Genomic DNA, 23,559 nt, shown 5'->3' on the forward strand with positions numbered 1-23,559 from the left:
GAAAGGATGAAAGATTTTTGACAACATGCAGCCATGCAGCATACTGTAGTGTGCAAAGTCTGCCACTACCCCAGGAGTAAAGTCAGTAAACATTGATTTACTGTATATGAAAAGCATTTCGTTGCCATGAATATAAAACGACCAGATGAAAAGCTGTACGTTGACTACGTGCCGTTCGTAAAAGACACTTGAACGGTCATAAAAGATGAATCGGCATCATTTTTTAGCGTTTGTTTTCGTTTAAAGGATCCGTTGGGTGGCGGTAACGAATATGAACTGAATGCAACCGCCATTCTCGACGACCAAAGAAGAAAGAAAACGTCATCAAACGTTGACGATTCCTATTGGCTATCAGCTCTTTGGTTTTTTTTCCGCGTCTGTTCTTTTCGACCAATCGGACGAAGGCGCGGACGTGAACGTTACATTTTGAAATCAGATATAAATATTGAGCTCACTTCTCAGCCAGCCACAGTCCAGACTTGAGAGCCTGTCAAGCACGTTATTTTGTCAACGGACGACTCGACTAATTTGTCTATCGGCTAAAACATCTTTTTTTTCCCCGTCATTCAGCCTTGCCTGTAGAGGAAAATGTCGAAGAGAGACATTCACTACTCTGAAAAATACAACGACGACGCCTTCGAATACAGGTAAACTAAAAGCTAAGCTAACTAAGAGTACTGTATGCATTGTTCCGTTGCTAAGCGTTTATACGTTACTTAATCTTTGTTAGCTACACGTTAACGCGTTTAAACAAACTGACGTTGAAATAAGTGTATATTTCGTTCGCAATGTCGTCATTCGAATGTGAGCTAACTGACAGACTTCTCCAAACATGGTGTGGTGATTATGTAACAGTCGCCTTTTTTTTTTTTTTTGCGTTCCGGCAGGCATGTCACATTACCGAAGCCGCTGTCCAAACTGGTGCCGGCCTCGCACCTCATGTCCGAAGAGGAGTGGCGGGGCCTCGGCGTGCAGCAGAGCCAGGGATGGATCCACTACATGATCCACAAGCCAGGCGAGTGACACGCAGGCGCACACGCCCACCCTTTGGTCACTTCAGCACGCTAACTTGACGGCCTTGTGGCAGTTTGTGTCGTTCGGTTTTAACTTATTGCACTCTAAATAATTTTGGGTTTGGTAAGGTGTCGCTGCGCTTCTAAATCGAACCCTGAGAAGGAAGAAAAATAGGTCATAACACCAAAACTGAATTGGAGAAACAAAAAAGAATTGGAATGAAAGTAGCTTCAACAAACACAAGCAATAACTTAATCTGTGTTAAAATAAACAATATTACATGTAGTAAAGTCTTTTGATCTTATAGGTTGGCTTATGCTAAAATAAAGGCAATTACACCATGAATTAATATGAAATACAATTTATGTACTTGACTTAGAGTTGTTGACTTGCTAAACCATTTGACTTGGAGTCTGCTAAGTATTTTCTATGAGAACTTCACAAAATTCTACCAAACAAGCCGCAAACACGAGTCAGTAAGTAATGCAACAGTAATGCAAGCAACTCTATGTCTTTATTACTTCGACTTTTCATGTTTCATGAAATGATAAGTAAAAATGTTGATGACACTTAAGCTCTCAATTTATCTAGACAATATATAAATTAAAACAAATATACACGTTTGTGTATATAACACAATACAACTGTGCCATGTCCACTTTCTGGAGCAGTTCAGAATCAATATTTGTCTGTCATAATCATAATGGGGGGGGGTGCTGATTGTTTAGTCTTTCATGTGTCCAGAGGTGTTTTGCAAATCAAAAAGATGTTGTTAAACAAGTGCTATAATCAGCCAATCAGAGGACGGAACAATGTTGGTGGCACCAGGACTATCCTTATAAGGATGAATTTGAAATCTGATTGGTTAAAGAAAAACAACCTTATTGTTCATGTAGTTGAGCTTACATTAGCTAATATTGCTGATTTATAAGAGCATAGGCAGATTGCTCTAACATGGCAACACTAAGGCTTAAATCTGATTGGACAAAAGTACTGTAACATGTTTTCGTTATAAATGAGTGGTGATATTTAAAGGACTGCAGTTATAAACGTATTGTTAATTAGTTTGTCCTTTCCTCCACAGAACCTCACATCCTGCTGTTCAGAAAACCTCTCCTCCCCAAGCAGTAATGTGCAACACAGCCTGCCTGCCAGTTTGTGTTTTCTCTCCATCTTGTTGAGCGACTATGTACACTTTGATTGCATCGTATTTATTCAAGGAGAACAAACCCCGGTTCAGTTATGCTTTTTCAAATTCCAACACATTGACGTGAAATGACCTTGTTCGACTCATGAAGCTTACAAGTTGTATATTTTTAGTAGAGTTTCTTTTCTTGTTTTTTTTTTTTGATGGTTTATATGCCACTTAGTGGTACGTTTTATGTTTTTTATGCCTTATTTGTAAAGTGTCTTTTCGCTGTGTTCCAGATTGTAAATATTTTCTGTTCACTGTTCTTCGCCAAAATGTTTGGAACTTGTTTGAACAAATTAAAATGTTATGTATGAAAACATGCATCTTCATTAGTGGGTTTATGTTTGGTGGACCATGGTAACCAGAATACGGTTGAAGCATCACTTCAAGTCCAGATGGTGAGTGTGCACTTTAAAAGAGTTCGGTTATTACAGCTGGCACTGTTAAGAACAGATGACTAGTTATTCGTTTGCATGAAGAACCTAACAAGATGGGAGTTTGTTTTTGTTTTTTTTACTTAATAGCAAAATGAAGTAATATACAAGCCTATGAAAATGTACAATCAAGCATCAATACAGATAGTATGTTGTATAAAAAACATTCACACAAAGTACATTTGTGAGTAAAATGGGATTAAATAGATGTCGGTGACATTAAATCTAAGCACTAGTGTTCAAATGCAAGGTTTTTGTGATATATATATATATAAAATTGAGACAAGATTATTTCCTATCTTTCCACCATTTAATGTGATCTAGGATGTCAAAGAATGTGGTAGCACAAGTGTGCACATCCTCATTACAATGAATGTAAGAGCTGAGTTTTATTTGGGTATGTATATATGGGTACTGTCTATAATGAAGGAAAGAAGGTTGTATGGGAGGATGGATCTTTCCCTTATATAAAAAGGAAGGAAGAATAAAACTCAAGGTGTAAAGTGGAAAACACGGATGAAATTAAGGTAACAAGCATGTATGGAAGGAATTAAGGGAGGAAGTAGGTGAGGATTGAAGGAAGAAAACAAGGATGTAATGTAATGAATTCATTGCCACTTTTACTCGTGTCTCCACTAGGCAATCCCACATACTCAAACACACGCGTGTACTTCAAACCCTGACAAGGGCCTAGAAATCTTAATTTGAAACTTTAATTTTTTTTTTTTACTGAATTTAAATTATTATTATTATTATTATTAAGCCATGCTTGTGAGTACCCTACTACAACCCAAAATTAATCTCAGAATATATTCTCTTCTAGTTGAACTGAATTTGATAATTAAATTGGGAATTGGTGGTTTGTGGAATGTTGTAATATCGAGCATTTACTAAATTAACTACATTTAATGCATGTAATTGCAAAACAACAACAAAGTTGGGAACCAATGTAACGTTTCTTGTTTCCTATCGACCAGCATAAATTTGGCGGGTAGGGCGGGCTCGTCCGAAAGTTTAAAATGGCGTCCAGAAGAACGACGCAAACAACGAGCGCTATCAAAAGTTCCGCCGCAGACACGAAAAGGTTTTGGTCTGCTTTCAATCATTTTGTCTTAATTGTCGAAAATGGAAAGTTTATACGTAGGCCTTTTCCGAATTATTCGTATGTCAACGTAATCTCAAAGTGATTGTCTCTCGATCTGTTTTCAGTTCGAAAAGTGGGAGCGGCGTTAATAAAACTAACAGGAATGCAACTGCGAAGAAACTCCTTCATCCTGCTTCCAAATGTAAGTGTTAAATCTGCGTAGAGTATATTATTTTTAAGTGCTTGTCTTCCGCTTACTAAACGTGATATGTCATGTCACACTTGCAATTAATTTGCCAGATCTCGCACACGAATAATCACGAGTGAGACCCCACAAGGAGTTTCGTTTCTTCTGCAAGTGTCAATATTGCATGTTCCTCTTTATTTAGCAAATGGAGTTGTTATCCCGTCTCGATGCACGCAGGCTGCTGAGAGGACGTTCGTTTCCAAGGTAGGTTATGTTTAGGAATGGGTGATATGGTTTTACACTTAAGTTTCCCCACTGTCTGTGATTGTAATTTAAAAATTCGACTTTATTAACTTTTTTTTTTTTGATAATATAAATGAGAGCCATAAGTCAGAACAAGTTTTGCATGTTTTCCCCTTCTGAAATTTGCATTCTTTTCTCTCTCTTCCTGTTAACATTCCCCCCAGCATTAGCTTGCATTAAACTTCGTAAAAATATAAATAATTCTTTTAAAAGCAACAACTGTACTCTGTTGTTAGTCGAAGCGGTGCACATCAGTGGGGACATGTTTTGAACTGCAGAAGACAATAGACTTTCAAAAGTCTAAACTTCTATTAATCAGGTGGATTAATCATCCGGCCCAGGTTTTATTATAACATTGCAATTAAATGTTGATTAACATTAGGGCAGGCTTTTAATTGAGCGGACATTTCTGACTTGTTTATTATCATGTTCCCATTTCCCTCACAGGGCGATTCTGTGAGTTTACCACAGAGACCTTCCACACCTAAAGACGGCACTGCCAAAGTAAAAGTGGGAACATCTCCGCGATGCTCCATGGGCTCGCCAGTTTTTGGACTGTGTATGTAATAAATCCATCCTTTTTTTATTATGCTGCACGAGGTGGACTCTCTACTAGTCACTTTTTATATACCAATGTTGCATTTATCCTTATTTAGCAAATGGAAAGATTGTCCCATCTCGGTACATGCAAGCTGCTGAGAGGTCATCTCTTTCAAAGGTAATGCAATGCTTTTGATTTTTGTTTTTGTTCAAATAGATACACAAAGTAAATATTGGTTTCTACAGGGATGTGATTTTTCCGCTAATTCGCGGAATTCCGCTTTTTTTTATCCCCCCCCCCCAAAAAAAAAATTCTGATTTTTAAAATTTTTTTTGTTTTTGTTTGTAGTTCATTGTGTATGCACATGACTCCGACAGATAACATCTTCTGCTATAACAAAGACATTTGTGGTATGCTCTAATATGAGTTACTTTTCATTTGGTCATGATACAATTATTTGTTCATGAAATTTGAACTCTTCAACATTATTTATGTGTTAACTTAGTAATCACATTAGTTAGATATGATGATATTCTCAGTGATAGTTTTTAAAAGCAAAGGCGGTCCAATGTTTTTGAATGTGACTGATTTTGAGTTGACTAAAACTGCCATTTTATATGGGATAGTTCAATATACATTGAAAATTTATGCTGTTGTTTTGTCTATTTCTTTGTCATGTGCCCTGGACCTAGCTGGGTGCCAGCAGCCCCCAGACCCCCGGCTAAATTTTCAGATAATTTCACTTTGGTCAAATCACATCCCTGTTTCTAGTAATAAAAATAAATTGTGTATTTATATAGAGCCTAGCTATTTCCACTCATTGGTTATCAATACATCCTCATCAATTTTGATTTCTTCCACAGAGTAACCACCACCACAACAACGATTCTGGGAGTTTACAACATAAGTTCGTGTCACCGAAACCCAGCATTGCCAAATGCACCCCTCCACGATACTCCATGGGCACGCCAGCTTTTGGAGCGTGTACGACTGAGTACAAACAGATTTCAAATAGCTATAGTCTCTTTCCATATAAAAAAAAAAAAAAAAAAAAATGGAATATTGACTCCATGTAAATTGCAATTTATGTGTTTTTTAACGGGGGGGGGGGGTCAAATGAAAATGGAAAGAACAAACAATGTCCTGATTTGTGAGCCTGCCTATGTTGCCTAATTGAAATGGATGCATTATGCCACTTTCAGCCGAGACTTCACTCTTACGAAAGACGGTCCTGCAGTCGACCTTCTCTGACGGACACTGCTTTCGGCCCGATTTCGATGTTTCGCTCATTGGAGGTAAACCGAGTAGCCCATGTTCTTTTTTACAAATAAGACCGTCCTTTTATGGTTTTTTGGTCAATCTCTAAGGTAAAACAGTTCCCCAAAATGCCGAAGAGACCGAGAGTAGCCACGAAGAAAAGAAGTGGCTCGAGATGCAAGCGTTGCTCCTGGCTTTTCTCACGGCGAAGGTCAGGCTGACCGGCCCGCCATCCTTGAGTTGGTTCTTCTCCGTTAAAATGTGGTGGTTTGATTTTTAGATGGCGCATAACATGGCCAAGCTGAAGCCCAAGGTGGAGGCAAGGCTGCTGTACATGATGGAGGAAGAGGAGGCGCTGCGCAGCAAGGTGATGGAGAAGAAGCGCCGGTATCTCCTCGCGGAAAAGCGGAGGCTGGCCAATGAGCTTCTGGATATGCAGGTCAGGACATCAAAACCTATTAACCCTGGAGAACCCAAGAACCCTTTTCTTCTTTGGAAAATTATGAATTATACATTAAATGACTGCTATAAGTTCACTGAACACCAAAATATGTTTTTTTTTTCAATTTTAACCCCCTTTTTTTAACTAGCTCAGAGTTGCTAATTTATCAAAATATATAAATAAAACATACTCCTAGGCATTCTGCAACATGATATGAAATAGATTAACAAAAAAAACACAATTTTACCATCTGATGGTTTGCTGAGAAGATGGTTTTGTTTGGATTGATTTCAAGCTCAACCAAACAGCATGTTGCTAGCCATCTTGTCACCACCACTCTCGCTCATGTAAGTGCAATATTCGTCCACTAGATGGCCCCATGCAGGGGTCAGAAGTGGTACTCTGGACTTTTGAAGTTAAATTTGTAAAAAAAAAAGAAAAGTCTTTGTTATTTGAGTAGCAGAATTTATAGGGGCCAATTTTGACCCCGTGGGTTCTCCAGGGTTAAAAAAAAAAATTCTTAATGATGTCGGTGTGAAATGTTCGCCGTTTGATCGTTCCATCAGATTTCTGCTTTGACTCCTGCGGCAGAAGCTGCCAAACTGTTCACAGAGTCATATAAGACTTTGGCCTCAGCCGTGGACATCACCCGACACGAGCTACCGGTCAAGAATTTCCACATCGCCGGCGACAGTCTGGAATTTCTTGGTCGGTGGCCGCATCATTTTTATTTCAATATTTTTACACGGATGAATGCGGAAAACCCGTCATTTTCTTCCCTCAAGGTAAAGCAGAGGCTTGTTTAAAGGAAAGCGAGACGCTTCTGAAAGAGTGCACAGAGGGAGATCACGAGGAAAACCGAGCCGCTCTGAATTGCCTTCAAGACATGACGAAGGCTTCGAAAGATACGAGTCAGCAGTTATCTGGGTGGGTATTCAAGCCAAAGACTCGTCAGATTTTTGTAAGGCTGCCTGAGTATACAACTGATGTGTATTTTATTTTTGACAATCTTTTAGTGTGTTTTCTGAACTGCTGGAGCTGTCATCGCTGGTTTCCCGCCACACCGTCCAAGTGCAGCAGGCTGTGGAGGAGGAGCAACTGGGCTCCGCCAGAGCCGCGGAGCTCTTCTGCCCAAAACGATGACGTCTCTGACAGGAATACATAGTTCATGCACTTTGGATCACCTACTTGACCCTTTAAGATGTCTTACTGTTGTCGTTTCTTCAGTTTTGCTTCTTTTTCTGTTTGTGTGTGTGTATGCTTTTTGAGTCTACTGCGTTTGTTTTTAAATGAGGGATTACTCCCACCAATAAAGTGCTGGTAGATGTCGCAAACCTTTGTTGAAACGGTTATTTCTTTGGTACTGGGTAATGTAAAGAGCTGCCAGTTAGCACACTTTTGAAATGAAAATAATTTGAGAAAACCTGTTATGTGATTAGTAAGCAATGAGTCACTGATAAGTGATAAGGTTAACGATTTCCCACAATTATCAACAATGGTTTAATCATGATATGAGTTAAATATCACCAGCAAGCTTATTTTAGAGTACTCCCATGTACAGCTCGTAGTCCTCTGAGACTTGTTGTATCTAAAAACTTGGCACTTGAGTACAAGACAGCAAATTATAATAAAGCATCACAATAATTGAGAAACAGATCAATATGTGACTCACATTTTCAAATGATCACTTTTGCTAGAAAATCGCTATGTCCTGTCTGTCCCTGGTGAAATATTAAAAAAATCTCTTTATTTGAGCTCCTTTGGCAATTGTAACTTATTTTCCTGTTTTTGATGACTGCACATGGTCTTATGGTCTCAAATAAAGCACCCTGTTTGTTAAGCTTTGATTGTGGAGCTACATATACTCTCAAACACTTTTTACTATATTTAGGTTTGTTTGTAGACTTACATGGGGGAAAAAAATACACCATCTAGGTCGTTCTAGTGAATAGAAATGGTTGTTGAAAGTTTCCCTTCAGGCAAAGTTCTTTGTACTGTACTGTATTTATTTGTATGAGCATGCTGTACGTATCATTGCCCGATAGGTGGCGGTGTGCCCCTTTAAGTGATTGCTTTACGTCAATAGAGAGTGTAGAAGAAGTATGTGTAGCACCGTGACCAAACCTAAGTACAAATGAACTGTGGCGGTGCTGCTCGTAGCAAGTGAGTTCCCACTATATTTTCATACATAAATGGCGTTTATAACCCAAAATCTCATTCAGTCAATTTCATTTACTTTATACATATTCGGATACTTTTCGCAGCCATATCCTGTGACAGCAGAATTCTTGTTTTTGCGTAATGTAAATTCGATCGCTTAAAGTCTCACTAGCTAATAGTAATAATAATTGCAGTGTCACCAGCGAATTTAATAGCAAAGTGAAAATGTTCAACCTGGATAAAATCATGTCATTCACACGAAGCTAGTAACAACAAACAAACAAAAAAATGATGACGAAAGCACGTAAACGCACCTGCCTGATAAATACTTACAAAATGTCGTGTCCTAGCGGAATATGACGCCGTTATGTGTAAAATATATTAAAAATACAAACCACAATGGTATGTGGTGTTTTGCATGTTCTCACTTTGCTTACAGGGGTTTTTGTTGTAATGTCACTGGGTGTGAATGGTTGTTTATTTATTTGCCCTTTGATTGATTAGTGACCAGTCTAGTGTACCCCACCTCTCACCCCAGTCACAATTAACCTCAGCTGCCACTCTGAGTACAAGCACTATCGAAAATTGACGGATGATGGTTGTAGTTTCTCAAGTGTCATTATGTTTCCTCTAAGCAGCTCCACCTCCATGCGGAATGATAGACCAGCACAAGGGGAGAGAAGATGGCGGAACCAGGGACGTGGACAAGGCCGGGTTAAATCCCACGTGAAAGAAAATATCAGAGCTGGGCAGTGTGGAGACAACACCGTTCCCAAGGGTGCCTGCCAGACCATGTGTCCCGCGGGGGAGCTGCACAAGCGGGAGTCCCAGAATCGCCTGCACCGCTTTGAGATGGTGGCAGGCACGCAGAAAGACCGCAGACCCCGAGCTGACCCCCTGCGTGCCGTCAAGGAGTATTCCAGACCAGCGGCCGGGAAAGACTCTGCCAACTCCGCCGACCTCCGTCCCCCTGCTGTGTTGCTGAAAACTGTGTGTTACCTCATTGATGAGGTCGCTGCATCTCCTCATCTGCAACCTTGGACTGAGGCTAGTAGCTTTGTCATGTGTTTATTTGGGAAGATGTTTTTTTTTTGGTGTAGTTTACGGAGTTTAAAGCACGATGATGTGAACTGAGAGGGACTAGTTTTACAAAAGCATGGTCACAGTTTATTTGGTCACTACATTTACTGATTTATTTGACCCCTAGTGATTTTTCAAAAAGATAACTTCAATCAGAAATTTAATTCCGGTGATAAGGAAAAACATTTTTTTTTTAATGACAAAAATTCAATTTTTAGAACTAATTTGTTGCACAAGTTCTAAAGATTTTTTTATGAAAAGAAATCTTAATGTTTGTCAGAAATCAATTTTTTGTGGGGGGAAAAAAGAAAAATCAGATTTTAGAATTTTGAAGCCATATCATCAAGCCTAAAAATTTATTGTTTGTGGGATTTTTTTTAAATTATTTTTTTGTGATCAGTAAAAAACAAAAAAAGAAGTAAAAAAAAAAAAATCTAAAAAATTGTGAGGAAAAAAAATCAAACATGATTTTTTTCTGAGAAATCCAAAATCTTATTTGGGAAATTTAAAGCCATATCACCCAGTCAAAAAAAAATCTGAATTTCTGTAATTAAATGATCCAATTTTTGTGAGGAAAAAAAATCCCAAATTACATTTTTGTGAGCAATTCAAAATTTGATTTGGGAATTTTAAAGCCATATCACCCAGCGGATTTTAAATCCATATCACCCAGCCCAAGTTAAAAACATTCTAAACTCTAAACATCAATTCTGTGTCTATGTTGCAGGTGTATAGCTTTGTATTTGACCGTCTGCGCAGCGTAAAGCAGGACATGATCATCCAGAGGGCGCACGGGCCAGACTGCGTGGCCATTTTGGAGCGGGTGGTGCGCTTCCTCATGTACGCCTCGTACCGGCTCTGCGACGAGCCCCTGCGACTTTTTGACCCCCGCATTAATGACGTGCACCTCCAGGAGAACCTGAGCTGGCTACTGGACTGCTACGCGCACGGAACGGGGCCGCATCCCAACCAGGAGGAGTTCCAGGCTCTCGGTTTGCTCTATAACTTAGGTGGGTTGCTCAATTTTGCTGTTGACATATATGGACACTTCAGTAGGTGTAACTTGACAATGTGTGTGTGCGTGCGCGCGCGATGAATAAATCATGAATAATTTCTCAATCATAGCTGCTCAGTCAACCTAATACACAAGTGGACAAAATTGTTGGTAACCCTCGGTTAATGAAAGAAAAACTCATGGTGGTCACAGAAATAACTTGAGTGACAAAAGTAATAATAAATGAAACATTTAATGAAAATTAACCTATGAAAATCAGACATAACATTTGAGGAAGCAAAGATAATGGATCCATGATAAATTAGGCTCCACCTCACCCGTGACCCGAGTAAGGACAAAGCAGTACAGGTGGATACAACGGTCTAAAAGCGCTTATATTCCTAACCAATCACTCCAAGGTGCCCCTCGAGCCATGCAGCACATCATGGAGCTCCCGGCACCACTTCGCCGCGCCCCCGCCGTCATGCTCGCCATCTCCATCAATCGGTCCTTCCTGGAGCGGAACCCGGTACGTCTGCTGCGCTCCGCCCGCCGCCTGAGCTTCTTGCAGGCCTGCGCTTTGCACCGCCACGTGACGGCCAGCCGCAAGGACCTGCTGCTCGTATACAGCCACGGCTACAGCAGCCGGAACTGTCGCTTCCCGCTGGACGCGCTCTCCAAACTCCTCGCCTTGGAGAAGAGTCTGACGAGGACGCTGTGTCAGGCGTGCGGCGTGGAGGTCAACACGGACGAGCAGGTGGTGTTCTCCAAAACGTCTTTCGCTGAGCCGGAACAAGGGAAATCGTGCTGCTCTCTTTATCACAATGTTGGGACGGAGAAGCAAAAAGACCTCACGATCGGCAGCATCGTTCACGGCTGTGTTTGACAGAAGATGAGCTCAATAAGAATCAGGATTCTTGTTGCCAATCGTGTTATAAACTGAGGCCACAACATACATTGTTCAATTCATACTTAAATGGCAACAGGAATTGCTTTCTTTTCTTGTTTTTTATGTCAGAGGTAATTGTTTTTATTTGCACTTTTCTTGAAAATAAATGACTAATCAAAAATGTTTTTTGATGTGGTCTTTTTAAACATTTTTTAATTTTATATGATACCAAAGTTTGTGCTATGATGAGAATAAAGTCGTATATTTTAGTAATGAGAATAAAGTTAACTCATTCACTGCCATTGATGGCCCATAGACGTCAAAAATTCATTTGAACTATTTCTATTAATTTAACATTTTTTCCCCACTTTTGTTAACGAGTATGAAAACCTAGAATTTTTTTTATTGTACATTTAGAACAGATATGAAATGTGTGATTAATCGTGAGTTAACTAGTGAAGTCATGCAATTAATTACAATAAGAAAATTTAATCGCCTGACGCCCCTATCCATCCATCCATCCATTTTCTTGGCCGCTTTTCCTCACTAGGGTCGCGGGGGTGCTGGAGCCTATCCCAGCTGGCTTCGGGCAGTAGGCGGGGTACACCCTGAACTGGTTGCCAGCCAATCGCAGGGCACACAGAGACGAACAACCACACTCACATTCACACCTAGGGACAATTTGGAGAGTTCAATTAACCTGCCATGCATGTTTTTGGAATGTGGGAGGAAACCGGAGTACCCGGTGAAAACCCACGCAAGCACGGGGAGAACATGCAAACTCCACCCAGGAAGGCCGAAGCCCGGACTCGATCTCACGTCCTCTGCACTGGGAGGCGGACGTGCTAACCAGTCAGCCACCGTGCTGCTGACGCCCCTAATTTTTTATAATATATTTTTTAATCGTGTCAGGCGATTACATGTTTTTAATTGTAATTAATAGCATGTCTTCAATAGTTAACTCACGATTAATTGCAAATGTTATATCTATTCTAAATGTACGATAAAAAAATTCTAGGTTTTCATACTTTTAACAAAAGTGGGAAAAATGTTAAATAGAAATAATTAAAATGAATTTATTGCCGTCAATGGCAGCGAATGAGTTAATGTTATGAAGGAAAAATATTTTGTGTGCCTGTGTATAATATACATATATACATACAAACGCATTTAATACACACGAAAATACATATACAAGGTTTGACGATTCAATTTGAAAAACTGCACATCCCCTTTGTGACCGCACGGTGGCAGCAAAGAACTACAACGCTTTTCTCTGCTAACCAGCAAAAAAACTATTACTTGATTGAAAATTTTAGCATTTACCTGTTTTTCTTTGTTTTAAAATAAATAAATAACTAAAGAAAGAACGACTCCCTTTTGGTACTATCCCCCCCGCCCTCTCGAGTTGGCCCCATTTCGTTTCTTTACATAGCAGAATCTGCTCAATCCACTCTCGGAAGCACGTGTGCAAAAGTGTGTTGCGCACACACGTTCTTGCGTGCGTGCGTGCGAGTGTGCTTGTGCATGTGCGCGCGCGCCTTCCCTTGCCCCGCAGGCTTCATTCAGTCAGTCCCGGGCAGTGAAGCAGAGAGGATCCCCTCGCTGAGCTTCAAGCTAACCTGAGGACTTTTCTTTCTCCGTTCTTGTTTTTGCTCTTCTTTTATTGCCTCCTTGGTGGTCGTGCGGGCGAAGTGGGAGAACGCTCGCCAGTTTTGTAATGCTGAAGTGTGAGCGAAGGGAACAGGGGCGGGTGAAGAAGCGAAGGAGAAGGCACATGGAAGAAGGGCACGACTGATGAGTTTTGCGAGCGAGCAATGAAGAGACTGAAGGGCTTGTAAAGAAGAAGAAAAAGCACCGCTGATCACATTCATTGACGTTTTTTTTTTGTGTGTGGATAGGAGGTGGGAGACCACATCCGAAGCCCTCCTCGCAGCAAAAATGTTGCGTTTGACAGCTTTGAGCCTCCTTGGTTGGACTTTGTTCATGAGCAAAGTAAGCACGACTGCTGCACAGGACAAGGGGTAAGTAGCCCACATGTTTGGTTTTCTTCAAAATGCAAATGACAACAAAAAACCTGAATGTGTTCCAGAGAGCATAATAAGGATACAAAATGATACATTTTCTACAGAGGTTGTCCTCATTAAGTTCAACTATTGGGAGTTTATCCCAGCTGACTTGAAAAAGAAGCAGTCTACACCCTGGATTGGTCGCCAGTCAATCGCAGGACAAACGGCCATTCACACTTGTTGTTCAATTTAGAGTCTTACGTGAACCAAACATTCCAGGCACGTGCACAAACTTTTTGGGGGGCAAGTGCTCAAGCAAAAAAATCAATTCACACAATCACGAAACATTTATTTTTTTTTTTTTCAAATAATGCTCAATGAAGAAGAAAAAAATAGCTTTTTTTTTTTTTTTTTTCAAATATTGCTCAATGAAGAAGAAAAAATAGCTAATAAAGTCATTCTGGACCGATTACAATTTTAATCGTTTTTAGTCAAAAGTCATAAACCCAACAAACATTTATTTAAAGTTTGAAAGTTTATTAAAAAAAATTAATCCGGTGCAAAATAGATGATAACAATAATGTATACCGATTTTAAATCAGTTTTAAGATAAACTTAGCATTCATAGCTTGTGCAAAAAAAAAAAAAAAGCTATTCAAGAGAACAACAGATTTTAATAATCCAGAAAAAAGACGAGTATTTATTTATATACACCTCGATTTTGCGATTTAGCCAACAGTCAATGATTCGATCTTTAAAATGACGATTAATCGAATTAATTAATTTTATTGCCTTGCCCGAGCTCAAGGCAAACGGGCCGGTGCTCAAGCACCACCAGGGATCTAGCCGTGCACATATATTGCCGTGCAATATCCCAGTACTGAAGATATCTGCAAACTCGGTCGAGATTCGCACCAAGAACCTGTCAACTGCAATGCGGAAGTGCTAACTAGTAGGGCACGCGCCGTGCTGCCCCTTAGAACAGAATAATCATCAAGAGAGCCTCACCGATATTCGCTCTTTAAAAATTGGCAAAAATCAGCTGATTAAAAAAAAAAGACATTAGACAAATAGATGTTCAATACCACTTTTTTGTTTAAAATCAGATTTGAAACAAAAGTGTTCTCAAATCTGGGACAAAATGAACCTGAAAGGAAACTGTTTCCAATTCCACTCAGAAGGCCATGTGACTCGGTCTATAAGCACCTGATCCAGAGGGGCTCATCCGAGTGTTTCTTTTTTCCGCCCATTGTAGATCAAACGATTCCGTTTCTCGGTCGGTCTTATTTTTATTATTTTTTTTTCTCCCCTCCAGAGGATTTTCTCATGACTCTCAAGCTCTCAGGAACTGCACTTGCCTCTGGCTGTAATGCCGCAGCGCTGTAATGCCAACCACCTGATCCTTCTCTCAGGCATGCAACAGGGCGTGCTCACTCCTAATTTCAGTGAACTTCAGTAGAGGGGTGGGGGAGGTTGGGGGGTGGGGGGTCAGCAAGTGGGCTTATCGGACTTAGGGCTAAATTGAAATATGAAAAAGTGCACATGCTACTTTCAGCGGGGCCTCTGAAACGTTTTGGCTCCAGTGCATTGTGGAGTTTGTTACTTTTTTACTCATGACTGCCACCTCTGGCCTAAAGTGTAAATGCAGACTGTCATTTTATTTTTTATTTTTTGGGAAGGCGAGAAGCCGAGTACAAGCTGGACTGGACGCCAGCCAGTCATATATGAAGCTACTCCAATGTTAAACACAATTGAATGAAAAATAGCGCCATCTGCTGGATATGATGATGCTAACCCTAATGCAAACGGACACCGGAGTCCCACTCTATGCCAGATGGCAGTCAGTCATTCACCCAAAGACTTTAATTAGTCTTTTTTTTTTTAATGTTCAGTCTGTTTTTGAGCATCAAAGCTTGGCCTTTGCACTGTGACCCCAGTGACGGGCCCCCTTCCTTCAATTAAACATCAGAACGAGCGTGTGGAATCTTAGTCGTTACCTTGTTCCAAACAGACTTCAAGGTTGTGCAGGGGGTTGCCGGACCACCCAAAAGAATAATGCCACAGCCAGAAATGGCTGTACTTAAAGGAACGCACCATTTATTACAAACTAACCAGCGATTCTGTGAAATATTTAATTTCAAGTCTGAAAAAAATCGTCAATTTATGTTGAGCGATTGTGATTTTTCTAGTACTTTTTAGGGATATTTTTGCATCAGAACGTATCTGTCACTGTGGAGAAACATGAGACGTTTTACTCTTTTACTGCCAAACGTTATCCAAAAAAACAACCCAGACAGAACCAACCGATTTCGAGCATTTTCACTCATCAACATGGAGGGATATCATATGAAAGATTGGATTCCATTCTTTCATTAGAAAAAAAGTACGTTTCTACCTTATTCTGTTCTTTAGTCATCACCATTTGAAAATAGGTAATTGAAAACAAGCCTTTTTTGTGAAAAGATACATTTACTGCACAACAGTGACTTTGATCACTCACGTCATCCTTGAAAACATTCTATTTCCTAAGATCCGCCATGTTTTCATGTAATTTGATACACAGGAGCCCATTGAAAAGAGATACAATGCTGCCATCTGCTGGCCACGGTTAGTGGGTGTTTTTGGATTTCACAAACGTTGCATTGCGCATAGAGAGAGAAAAAAAAAAACGTAGTCAACGTCAATTAACGTTTTTGGTGTCATCCACTGGGATTTTAGTATACGTCATTAAACGTTTTTGGCGGTAAAAGAGTTCAGGGGCAAAAATATTCACAAAAAAAAACAAAACAATAGATGCCTTAGCTACTCTGATATTGAGCATAACTATTATTCTTAGATACATTAGTCAAAGTATATAAGCAATATTCTTTGGTTAGTTCAGTTCATTAAAATTGGATCATTTCCTCTTGGCAAACTTGATGATCGTTCATTTTTTTGATCACTTTCCTATCACCATGTGTGCCCTCCGTCCTCTCCCCAAAGGGGCTACTTGGTGGCCGCTCCCTCGGTGTTCCGAGCGGGCGTGGAGGAGAGCATCAGCGTGACCATCTTCAACGCCAAAGCGGAGACTCGGGTGCAGGTCCAGCTGTCCGTGAAGGGGCAGGTGGTGGCTCACAGCCACGGCTCCGTGCTCGGTGAGAACGCCTCCAACGTCAGCTTTTTGCTATTAGATCGTTTTTAAAAATCGTTCAGCCCAGTTAAAAACAAGAATTAAAAACTTTTGTGTCACTTTTTTTATTTTAATTTCTTTATTTGTAATTCAATGCAAAACACCCCAAAGTTTTGAATGATAGTGTATATAATAGGGGTGTGCAATTTTTTTTATTTTATTTAAATTATTTGATACTGTCTTGCCTTTGTCTGTGTGTGCCTTTATTTGGAGCGCTATTCATGTTGTACATGATTTGGCCACTTAGGGGCAGTGTGGTTCCACGCGGTCTAATACACTGTTAAGTTGTAGCCACATTAGAGAGTAGAAGGAAAAAGTCACGATCAAGTTATTCCAATAAAAGTTTGTTTGTTTTTTCAGCGTGGAGCCGTTCTTTTGAGTGATAAAAGTGCCGCGAGTAGCGCGCTAATTAGCATTAGCGAGTCAGACTGGAGTAGATCATTGCAATTCCTTGCACATCTATAGATTGAAGCAAAAATCTTTGTCAATCAAATTGTTTTTAATAAAAAATTGTTATTAATCGAAAATTTATTCTGAATGGAATCACAGACCCAAAAACCGTAATCGAATCGTGAGACATTCAAAGATTCCCACCCCCTAGTATATAACATACAAGATGTCAGCTTTATATAATAAATAGTCTTGTAATGTACCACATTATTATTATTATTATTGTTGTTGTTCTTATTCACTGTAAAGAGCTCATTTAGATCACCACATCTAACTGCACTCAAAATTCATGTGTTCAGGTTAACATTTTATTGCAATTTATTGCATCTTTGATGTTGATTACATTTCAATTCAAATTTCCTTTCTTTGCCAGTCATGCTAAGGGCATCCATTGTCCTTGAATGCCCAGAAATGAGCAGTTACATTATTGTTGCGTAGCCCTAGAAAATATAGGAAGACAGTCAAGACACCCAAACAAAAACGCAATCAGTGCTGCATTTTAAACATGCATAATTTTTCTCCTTTTTCTGTGTTTTAGACAAAGGCACCATCAAGCTGAAGGTGAGTGCATTCCATGTTATACGCCTTTTGTTCATATTTGTTTTTATTGTGGCTTTCACTGAATTGCATTGAGAAGTTTTGCCTAATCATTTCCCTATTGCACAATATAAATTAGCATAAAGTCTCTAGTTTGAGATGTAATTCTACAGCACTGCAAACTACAAGTGTGACAATCAAGACATAGTTGAGAGAGTAATGTTGATTGTGTCACCATAGCAACCCAAAACTAGAGGGTGCAATTTCTGTAGAAGAAATGCTGTGAGGTAAATGGACTGTTGAAATTTTGAAGTCGGAGGGATTTGAATCGGTCGGGGAAATCGGGAAGGAGGAGAGAACATACAAATTATTTCTTCATTTTTGGATTTTAGGGTGAAATTGTGGGTATTTTGGGAATATGCTAAATAGCTCAATTGTAGGTGCTGAGTTACCTGAACGCTTTGACGGTGAAATGCTATTGTGACAATAATTGTCAAATTAAAAAAATAAATAAATAATGAACTTGGGAAGTTTCTATTTATTGTGATTTTGGTTAAGATAATAAAGATTTCCCAGGATGAGCTGAACAATTTGAAGTAGGAATAAATGTGTACGGTGGATCAGAATACCGTATGTAAAAAATATAAACAAATATAAATACCGCATGTAAATGGCGAGTCTTGTCATTTAAAATGTGGAGTAATGAGAAATGTGGGAATTTGGAAAATGGGGAAACTTACAGCCAGGATGTCCTAAATGAGCTGGATATTTGTTGGAATGGGTCAAAATGTGCTTGGTGAGTAGGAGTGATTGTAAAATATATATTTTTCAAAATGTGTGAAAATATTAATAGTTAAAAATGAGAAGAGTTTAAGAAATTTGAAAGATATAGAACAGAAAAAAATAAGATATGATCAACAAGATTTTTTTGTGTGTCCAAAATAACATACTTCACACCATAAATATTTGAACGCTTCCCCCATTGACCTAATTTGGTTTTGGTAATCCTGTGTTGTGTGTGTGTGTGTGTGTGCGCGCCGCCAGGTTCCCTCGGGGCTGAGAGGCCAAGCCCACCTGAAGCTGTGGGGGAACCGTCACCTCACAGAGGGGGGCTACATCTTCCACAACTACACCACCGTCACGGTGGAGAGCAAGGGCACAGCTGTTTTCATCCAGACCGACAAGCCCGTCTATAAACCCAAACACAAAGGTTCCCCTCTGACTAGTTCATCACATAATACACACACCCAAGTTTAAATTTTTTTTAAAATTTTTTTTTAAAGGACTTTTAAATAGGAATCAATCATACGTGTATTAAAAAGATGCAGTCAAGTTGAACTAAACTAGGAGGTATTTGGTAATTGTATGCGGCCTGCATGAATGGAATGTAGCAAATTAAATACTGTGGAGCAGGGTTGGGCAACGTATGGTCAGACGATGTGTTCTTTCATCCGGCCCACCGCAGATTCATATTTTTATTATCAACTGTCCTGTAATATCTAGTCGATGACAAGTCGACTTTATTGTTTTATACTGAATATTAGGGGTCGCCCCGATTAGTCAAACCACCCAATAAACATGCGCAGGGCTCCCACTAATTACAACAGCTAGTATATTGGTGTGTATTTAATCAGCTATTTATTTATAATTTTTTTCTTTTTTTTTTGGTTCTATGTGAGTCTAACAAAATTTATTTACGTATTTTTTTTCTGTGGTGCAAAAAAAAATAATAATTAAAAAACGAAATATTTAATTTAAAACTATTTGACAGATATACAGTAGTACACTTGACATTTAGGTTATTTTCTAAAATAAATGGTTAATTAATAATGCAGCAATTGAATTAAGTATACGTGACATTTTGCTGGTATAATTATTTTGTTGTCAAAATGGACTTTTGCATATTTTACAGACTACAATAAAAAAAAAAAAATCTGTTTCCTTATCTACCAGTTTAAAAAAAATCACTGTGGCCTTGACTATAGGACAGAGACCAGCATGCTAGACTTAAATGCTCCCTACAATATGTCTGAATTGATTGTTTCTCCAAACAGGGGCATCGTGTTCATGTTTACTATGTTGTGTTTTTTGTGTCCTCAGTGTTCATCAACGTCTACACAGTCTCACCTGACTTGAGGCCAGTTAACGACAAGGTAAGTCATTTTTATTTCATCTTATATTGTGTTAATGAAAAAAAAAACGTGCGTTCCCACTGTTAGTTGGTGGGGATTAAGCTCAGTGACCTGGGTTTGCCCGGGTACCGAGGCATGTACAGTACCTATTTACAGAAGCCCAGCTTGGCTTGTTTTTCCTGGAATGTTTGAAGCAAATATGCTGCACAACTGTGTTTGTGGATGTTTGGAGCTGCTGGTAAAAAAAAAATAAAACAGTTGCAGAACGTGTGGACACACTTTTGTGCTCAGTTGTTTTTTTGGGGTCATTCTTAGATGGAGAAGTTCGGAAAAAATGTATGTAGAATTGTTTGTTTTAATATTATATATATTTTTTGTAAATGTTATTTCTAATTGTAATATATGAACCTTTTATTTAATTGAATTAATAAAGGTGTTGAATGTAAGATGTGCATTTTTAATATTTGATTTTATTTATACTGTTTTTAATTGTAGTTAATTTTTTAAAATTAAATTATTTAAATTCTAATTTTAATGTACGTTATTTACTAAATTACATTTACTAGTTATTTAATGAAATAATTGTGTAATCTGTGTGTTTCTTTTGTTTTAATTCTATTTACAGTAAATAAATTTACCAGTTGCTTAATTAACTACATGCATTTTTAATGTTAATGTACACTTTATTTCATTTGTTTATATTTTATTTATTTTTTACAATAAATACATTTACCAGATATTTGATAAAAATAAGTAAATATTTGTTCAATTTATGTGTACAATTTTATTACCCATCAGTTACGTATTTGATAACGTAAGTAAATGTTTTTCCACGTATGTAGAATTATGTTCGATTTTATAATTAAATTTAGTCAATGAATTGTTTTTTTTAAATCAAATTATATTTGATAACTAGAAAAATTCCCTAATAATAAATATGAAATCCAATTTGCACAGTGCATTTTTAAAATATACTACTTTAATACAAACATGTTTATGTTGATTTGATTAACATATTTAATCAATAAATATTATAAAACTTAATACATTTCAACTAGCCATCTTTTTTGGGGGGGATGATAAATAAAAAATAATGCAAATAAAAACTACAGGACTCTTGATAACGTAAATACTGTATAAAAAGCCTTTCTCCATTATTTTGATCTCATTTATAACTTTGTCTGCCCCCCTTTTTTTCTCCCCCCCCCTTCTTTTTTGCAGATTGAGGCCTACATTTTGGTGAGTGGAGTCAGGTGGGACCACCCAGGGCTTGTTACCGGGGGGGGTCGGTTCACACATCCGGTCAGGGGCAGCACAGCGCCAGATTAGAAAGCGGGAAAAACAGGGAAACTCACCTCGATAAGTGTGGAACAGCGCAAGGATAAACACAGCGTGAAATAGAAGCCTCGTCTTCACCTCCCCCAATGACGCACCGTATCAGCCGCTCCCATACGAGCCGAGCTGCTCTTTCTCTTTCCGGAGACGTTTCCACTGCAGGGCAAATAGTGAGCTGCTGCTCTGTAATACAAGAAATGCAGACACTTGCAGAATTCCCTCTTGTTAATTTGTAGTCACGTTGTCATAGAAACCATCAATACTATACTAACAACAAAATCAAACAGCTGAGAAATTATACATGTAAATCATCTGGAGCAGTTCAGTATCTGTATTTCTCTAATAACTAAACAATACATTTGAAATAAAATACATGACGACTGTCAAATGCATGAATGCACGCGATTCACTACAGACATGTTTTGTCAGTGCAACTCGGCTTTCTCTGACCAACCAATCAGAGGATTGGAAAAATGCTGGTGTTATTGTGGGTCAGTTAACAGACCTTGTGAGGCGAATTTGAAGTGTGATTGGTTGAAGGATTGCTAATAGTTTAAATTATCTACAGAATATGTACCGGTAGTAAAAAAATTGACATGGCAACAGATCGAGGCTGAAATCTGATTGGCCAAAATAAATAAAATCATAACATCCACAAGTGAATCGCCACAAAATAAAGAGAATAGATTGTTGAGAATAAATGAAAATAATTTCATGGAGCAAATATTGAAATGTAGACAATTTGCTATATATGATGTTTGCGTATTTTTCTTTCAGGATCCAAGGGGGTCCAGGATGGTGCAGTGGAAGGGTCTCAAATCAATCTGCTGTGGTAAGCTACATTTTGAAATTGCTTCATCTTTTTGTCATTGTTCTTAGGCCAAATTAATCTCCATTTTCCGGGCTTTTTCAAATGTTCAAACTAGTTACAGTATTTTTTGTAATCATCATTTTAATAGAGCAACATAACTGTACTGTTAAATATGGTGAAAAAGTTCATTTCCGGAAGTCTCTGTCGCACGCTGTGACTCTTATCTTGGATTTAAAGCAGAATTGTCTCTCATGCAGGCATCGTCAACATGAGTTTCCCTCTGTCCGACCAACCCGTCTTTGGAGAGTGGTTTATCTTTGTGGATGCGCAAGGCCACACGTACAACAAATCATTTGAAGTGCAGAAATATGGTGAGCACTTTTTTTTTTTGATTGCAAAAAGCAATAAGATGTTCTAAATAGTATTCTGCTTTCCTCGCAGTCATACCCAAGTTTGAGCTAACCATCGATCCACCCCGCTACATCCGTGACCTGAACACGTGTGAGCAGGCCACTGTCCGGGCTCGGTAAGGCACACAACAGAGCAGAATAATTTCCATAATATGAACAATCGACATCATCTACGATCTAAACATGTCTTGCGAGTAACACCTCACGTGTATTCGACAGGTACACGTTCGGAAAAGCAGTGTCGGGGAAGTTGAGCGTGAACATGACGGTGAATGGAGTCGGCTACTACCGTCATGAGGTGGGCCATCCTGTGATCAAGAATATGGAGGTCAGTTTTGTCCATGTCTGTTATTTTAAACAAAAATATGTATTAATAATTGAAGAACATATGCTATATCATTGGGTGAAAAGCAAAACCTCTTTCATGAAGCCTTTGACAGGCCACCATGAGCCAAATTGTGGTGGCCCTTGGATGGAATGGAATGGTCACGTGATGGCTTTTTTTTTTAAATATTTTTTTATTTTTGTTTAAAGCAACACTGAGGAACTTTCAGTTTATGTTGATTATAGCGGCACCTGAAGGAAGACCACATTTCCCATGAGGACAAGCGGATTGCGTCATTTTTGTGAAAGCCAGGCCAATGTTGATCCGTCACTGTCCTTTTATCCGGGTAGCTTCTCTTTTTCTGTTTCCTTTTTTTTGTTTTGCAGCTTCTGCCAGAAAAGCAGCAATCGTGCGTCGACATTCAAATTGACTACTGCCTTTGTATTGAATGGGTAAAGGGGCGTATGCCATAAAGCAGTCAGCACATTTGTAGTTTCATCAGAAAAGTTATGAAAATATTTTATTAAGGTTGAAAAGATCCTTAGTGCTACTTTAAGAAAAATCTAAAAAAAAAATCTCCACACTGTCCCTTAAAATAAATACATTTTCAGGCTTTTGTCATAGGATACAGGATTTATGCAGAAGCTGAGCTGCACTGTTTGTTCATGGAATGCGGCTAAAGCGCGAGGCCGTTTACACGCCCTGTCACCAAATATGTTTTGTGTGAGAACCCTAATAATCTCCATAGCATATCGCATAACTACCCCTGCTATTGATTATTATCATTTTTATGAAGGCTAAGGC

The 23,559-nt window shown here is 38.9% G+C and overlaps 4 protein-coding genes across 5 annotated transcripts in view; all 4 read left to right on the plus strand.

The window, feature by feature from the left end:
• The first annotated feature begins 408 nt into the window (after positions 1 to 408).
• cks2 (CDC28 protein kinase regulatory subunit 2) lies at positions 409 to 2,527 on the plus strand. The gene is made up of 3 exons (XM_077584256.1): positions 409 to 647; positions 888 to 1,015; positions 2,099 to 2,527. The coding sequence occupies exons 1-3, from the start codon at positions 589 to 591 to the stop codon at positions 2,143 to 2,145; spliced, it is 234 nt and encodes a 77-aa protein (XP_077440382.1). The 5' UTR covers positions 409 to 588; the 3' UTR covers positions 2,146 to 2,527.
• A 1,066-nt stretch (positions 2,528 to 3,593) lies between these two features.
• haus8 (HAUS augmin like complex subunit 8) lies at positions 3,594 to 7,788 on the plus strand. Its single transcript, XM_077584427.1, has 12 exons — positions 3,594 to 3,724; positions 3,850 to 3,926; positions 4,114 to 4,175; positions 4,662 to 4,773; positions 4,871 to 4,932; positions 5,619 to 5,739; positions 5,958 to 6,050; positions 6,123 to 6,223; positions 6,293 to 6,451; positions 7,021 to 7,162; positions 7,240 to 7,381; positions 7,471 to 7,788. Exons 1-12 carry the CDS (start codon positions 3,660 to 3,662, stop codon positions 7,595 to 7,597), a joined length of 1,263 nt encoding a protein of 420 aa, XP_077440553.1. The 5' UTR covers positions 3,594 to 3,659; the 3' UTR covers positions 7,598 to 7,788.
• Positions 7,789 to 8,509: 721 nt separating this feature from the next.
• On the plus strand, positions 8,510 to 11,762 carry sac3d1 (SAC3 domain containing 1). Of its 2 annotated transcripts, none has more exons than XM_077584269.1 (4): positions 8,510 to 8,617; positions 9,253 to 9,661; positions 10,422 to 10,704; positions 11,108 to 11,762. In XM_077584269.1, exons 1-4 carry the CDS (start codon positions 8,589 to 8,591, stop codon positions 11,572 to 11,574), a joined length of 1,188 nt encoding a protein of 395 aa, XP_077440395.1. In that variant the 5' UTR covers positions 8,510 to 8,588; the 3' UTR covers positions 11,575 to 11,762. The 2 variants fall into 2 exon arrangements, with proteins under 2 accessions (XP_077440395.1, XP_077440394.1); XM_077584268.1 differs by having other exon boundaries at positions 8,556 to 8,617; positions 9,250 to 9,661.
• Positions 11,763 to 13,130: 1,368 nt separating this feature from the next.
• cpamd8 (C3 and PZP like alpha-2-macroglobulin domain containing 8) overlaps positions 13,131 to 23,559 on the plus strand; it is a 44,607-nt gene continuing 34,178 nt past the window's right edge. Inside the window, exons 1-10 of the mRNA XM_077584769.1 lie at positions 13,131 to 13,601; positions 16,569 to 16,720; positions 17,744 to 17,766; positions 18,787 to 18,952; positions 19,843 to 19,895; positions 21,096 to 21,113; positions 21,987 to 22,041; positions 22,278 to 22,391; positions 22,462 to 22,546; positions 22,650 to 22,758. Coding sequence (XP_077440895.1) covers positions 13,519 to 13,601; positions 16,569 to 16,720; positions 17,744 to 17,766; positions 18,787 to 18,952; positions 19,843 to 19,895; positions 21,096 to 21,113; positions 21,987 to 22,041; positions 22,278 to 22,391; positions 22,462 to 22,546; positions 22,650 to 22,758 — 858 coding nt within the window. The 5' untranslated portion in view covers positions 13,131 to 13,518. The remainder of the gene's footprint in view (positions 13,602 to 16,568; positions 16,721 to 17,743; positions 17,767 to 18,786; positions 18,953 to 19,842; positions 19,896 to 21,095; positions 21,114 to 21,986; positions 22,042 to 22,277; positions 22,392 to 22,461; positions 22,547 to 22,649; positions 22,759 to 23,559) is intronic.

Source organism: Vanacampus margaritifer, chromosome 13 (genome assembly GCF_051991255.1).
Source record: "Vanacampus margaritifer isolate UIUO_Vmar chromosome 13, RoL_Vmar_1.0, whole genome shotgun sequence".
Lineage (NCBI taxonomy): Eukaryota > Metazoa > Chordata > Actinopteri > Syngnathiformes > Syngnathidae > Vanacampus > Vanacampus margaritifer.

What these genes read in the sequence shown, in the direction of transcription:
- cks2 (XM_077584256.1), top strand. Translation starts at nt 589, where the DNA reads ATGTCGAAGAGAGACATTCACTACTCTGAAAAATACAACGACGACGCC. An exon ending in GACGACGCCTTCGAATACAG is followed by an intron (nt 648 to 887) that starts GTAAACTAAAAG and finishes GCGTTCCGGCAG; the next exon opens with GCATGTCACATTACCGAAGC. An exon ending in CTACATGATCCACAAGCCAG is followed by an intron (nt 1,016 to 2,098) that starts GCGAGTGACACG and finishes TTTCCTCCACAG; the next exon opens with AACCTCACATCCTGCTGTTC.
- haus8 (XM_077584427.1), top strand. Translation starts at nt 3,660, where the DNA reads ATGGCGTCCAGAAGAACGACGCAAACAACGAGCGCTATCAAAAGTTCC. An exon ending in AGAGGACGTTCGTTTCCAAG is followed by an intron (nt 4,176 to 4,661) that starts GTAGGTTATGTT and finishes TTTCCCTCACAG; the next exon opens with GGCGATTCTGTGAGTTTACC. An exon ending in ACGAGTCAGCAGTTATCTGG is followed by an intron (nt 7,382 to 7,470) that starts GTGGGTATTCAA and finishes ACAATCTTTTAG; the next exon opens with TGTGTTTTCTGAACTGCTGG.
- sac3d1 (XM_077584268.1), top strand. Translation starts at nt 8,589, where the DNA reads ATGAACTGTGGCGGTGCTGCTCGTAGCAA. An exon ending in GGCGGTGCTGCTCGTAGCAA is followed by an intron (nt 8,618 to 9,249) that starts GTGAGTTCCCAC and finishes GTTTCCTCTAAG; the next exon opens with CAGCTCCACCTCCATGCGGA. An exon ending in CGGTTTGCTCTATAACTTAG is followed by an intron (nt 10,705 to 11,107) that starts GTGGGTTGCTCA and finishes AATCACTCCAAG; the next exon opens with GTGCCCCTCGAGCCATGCAG.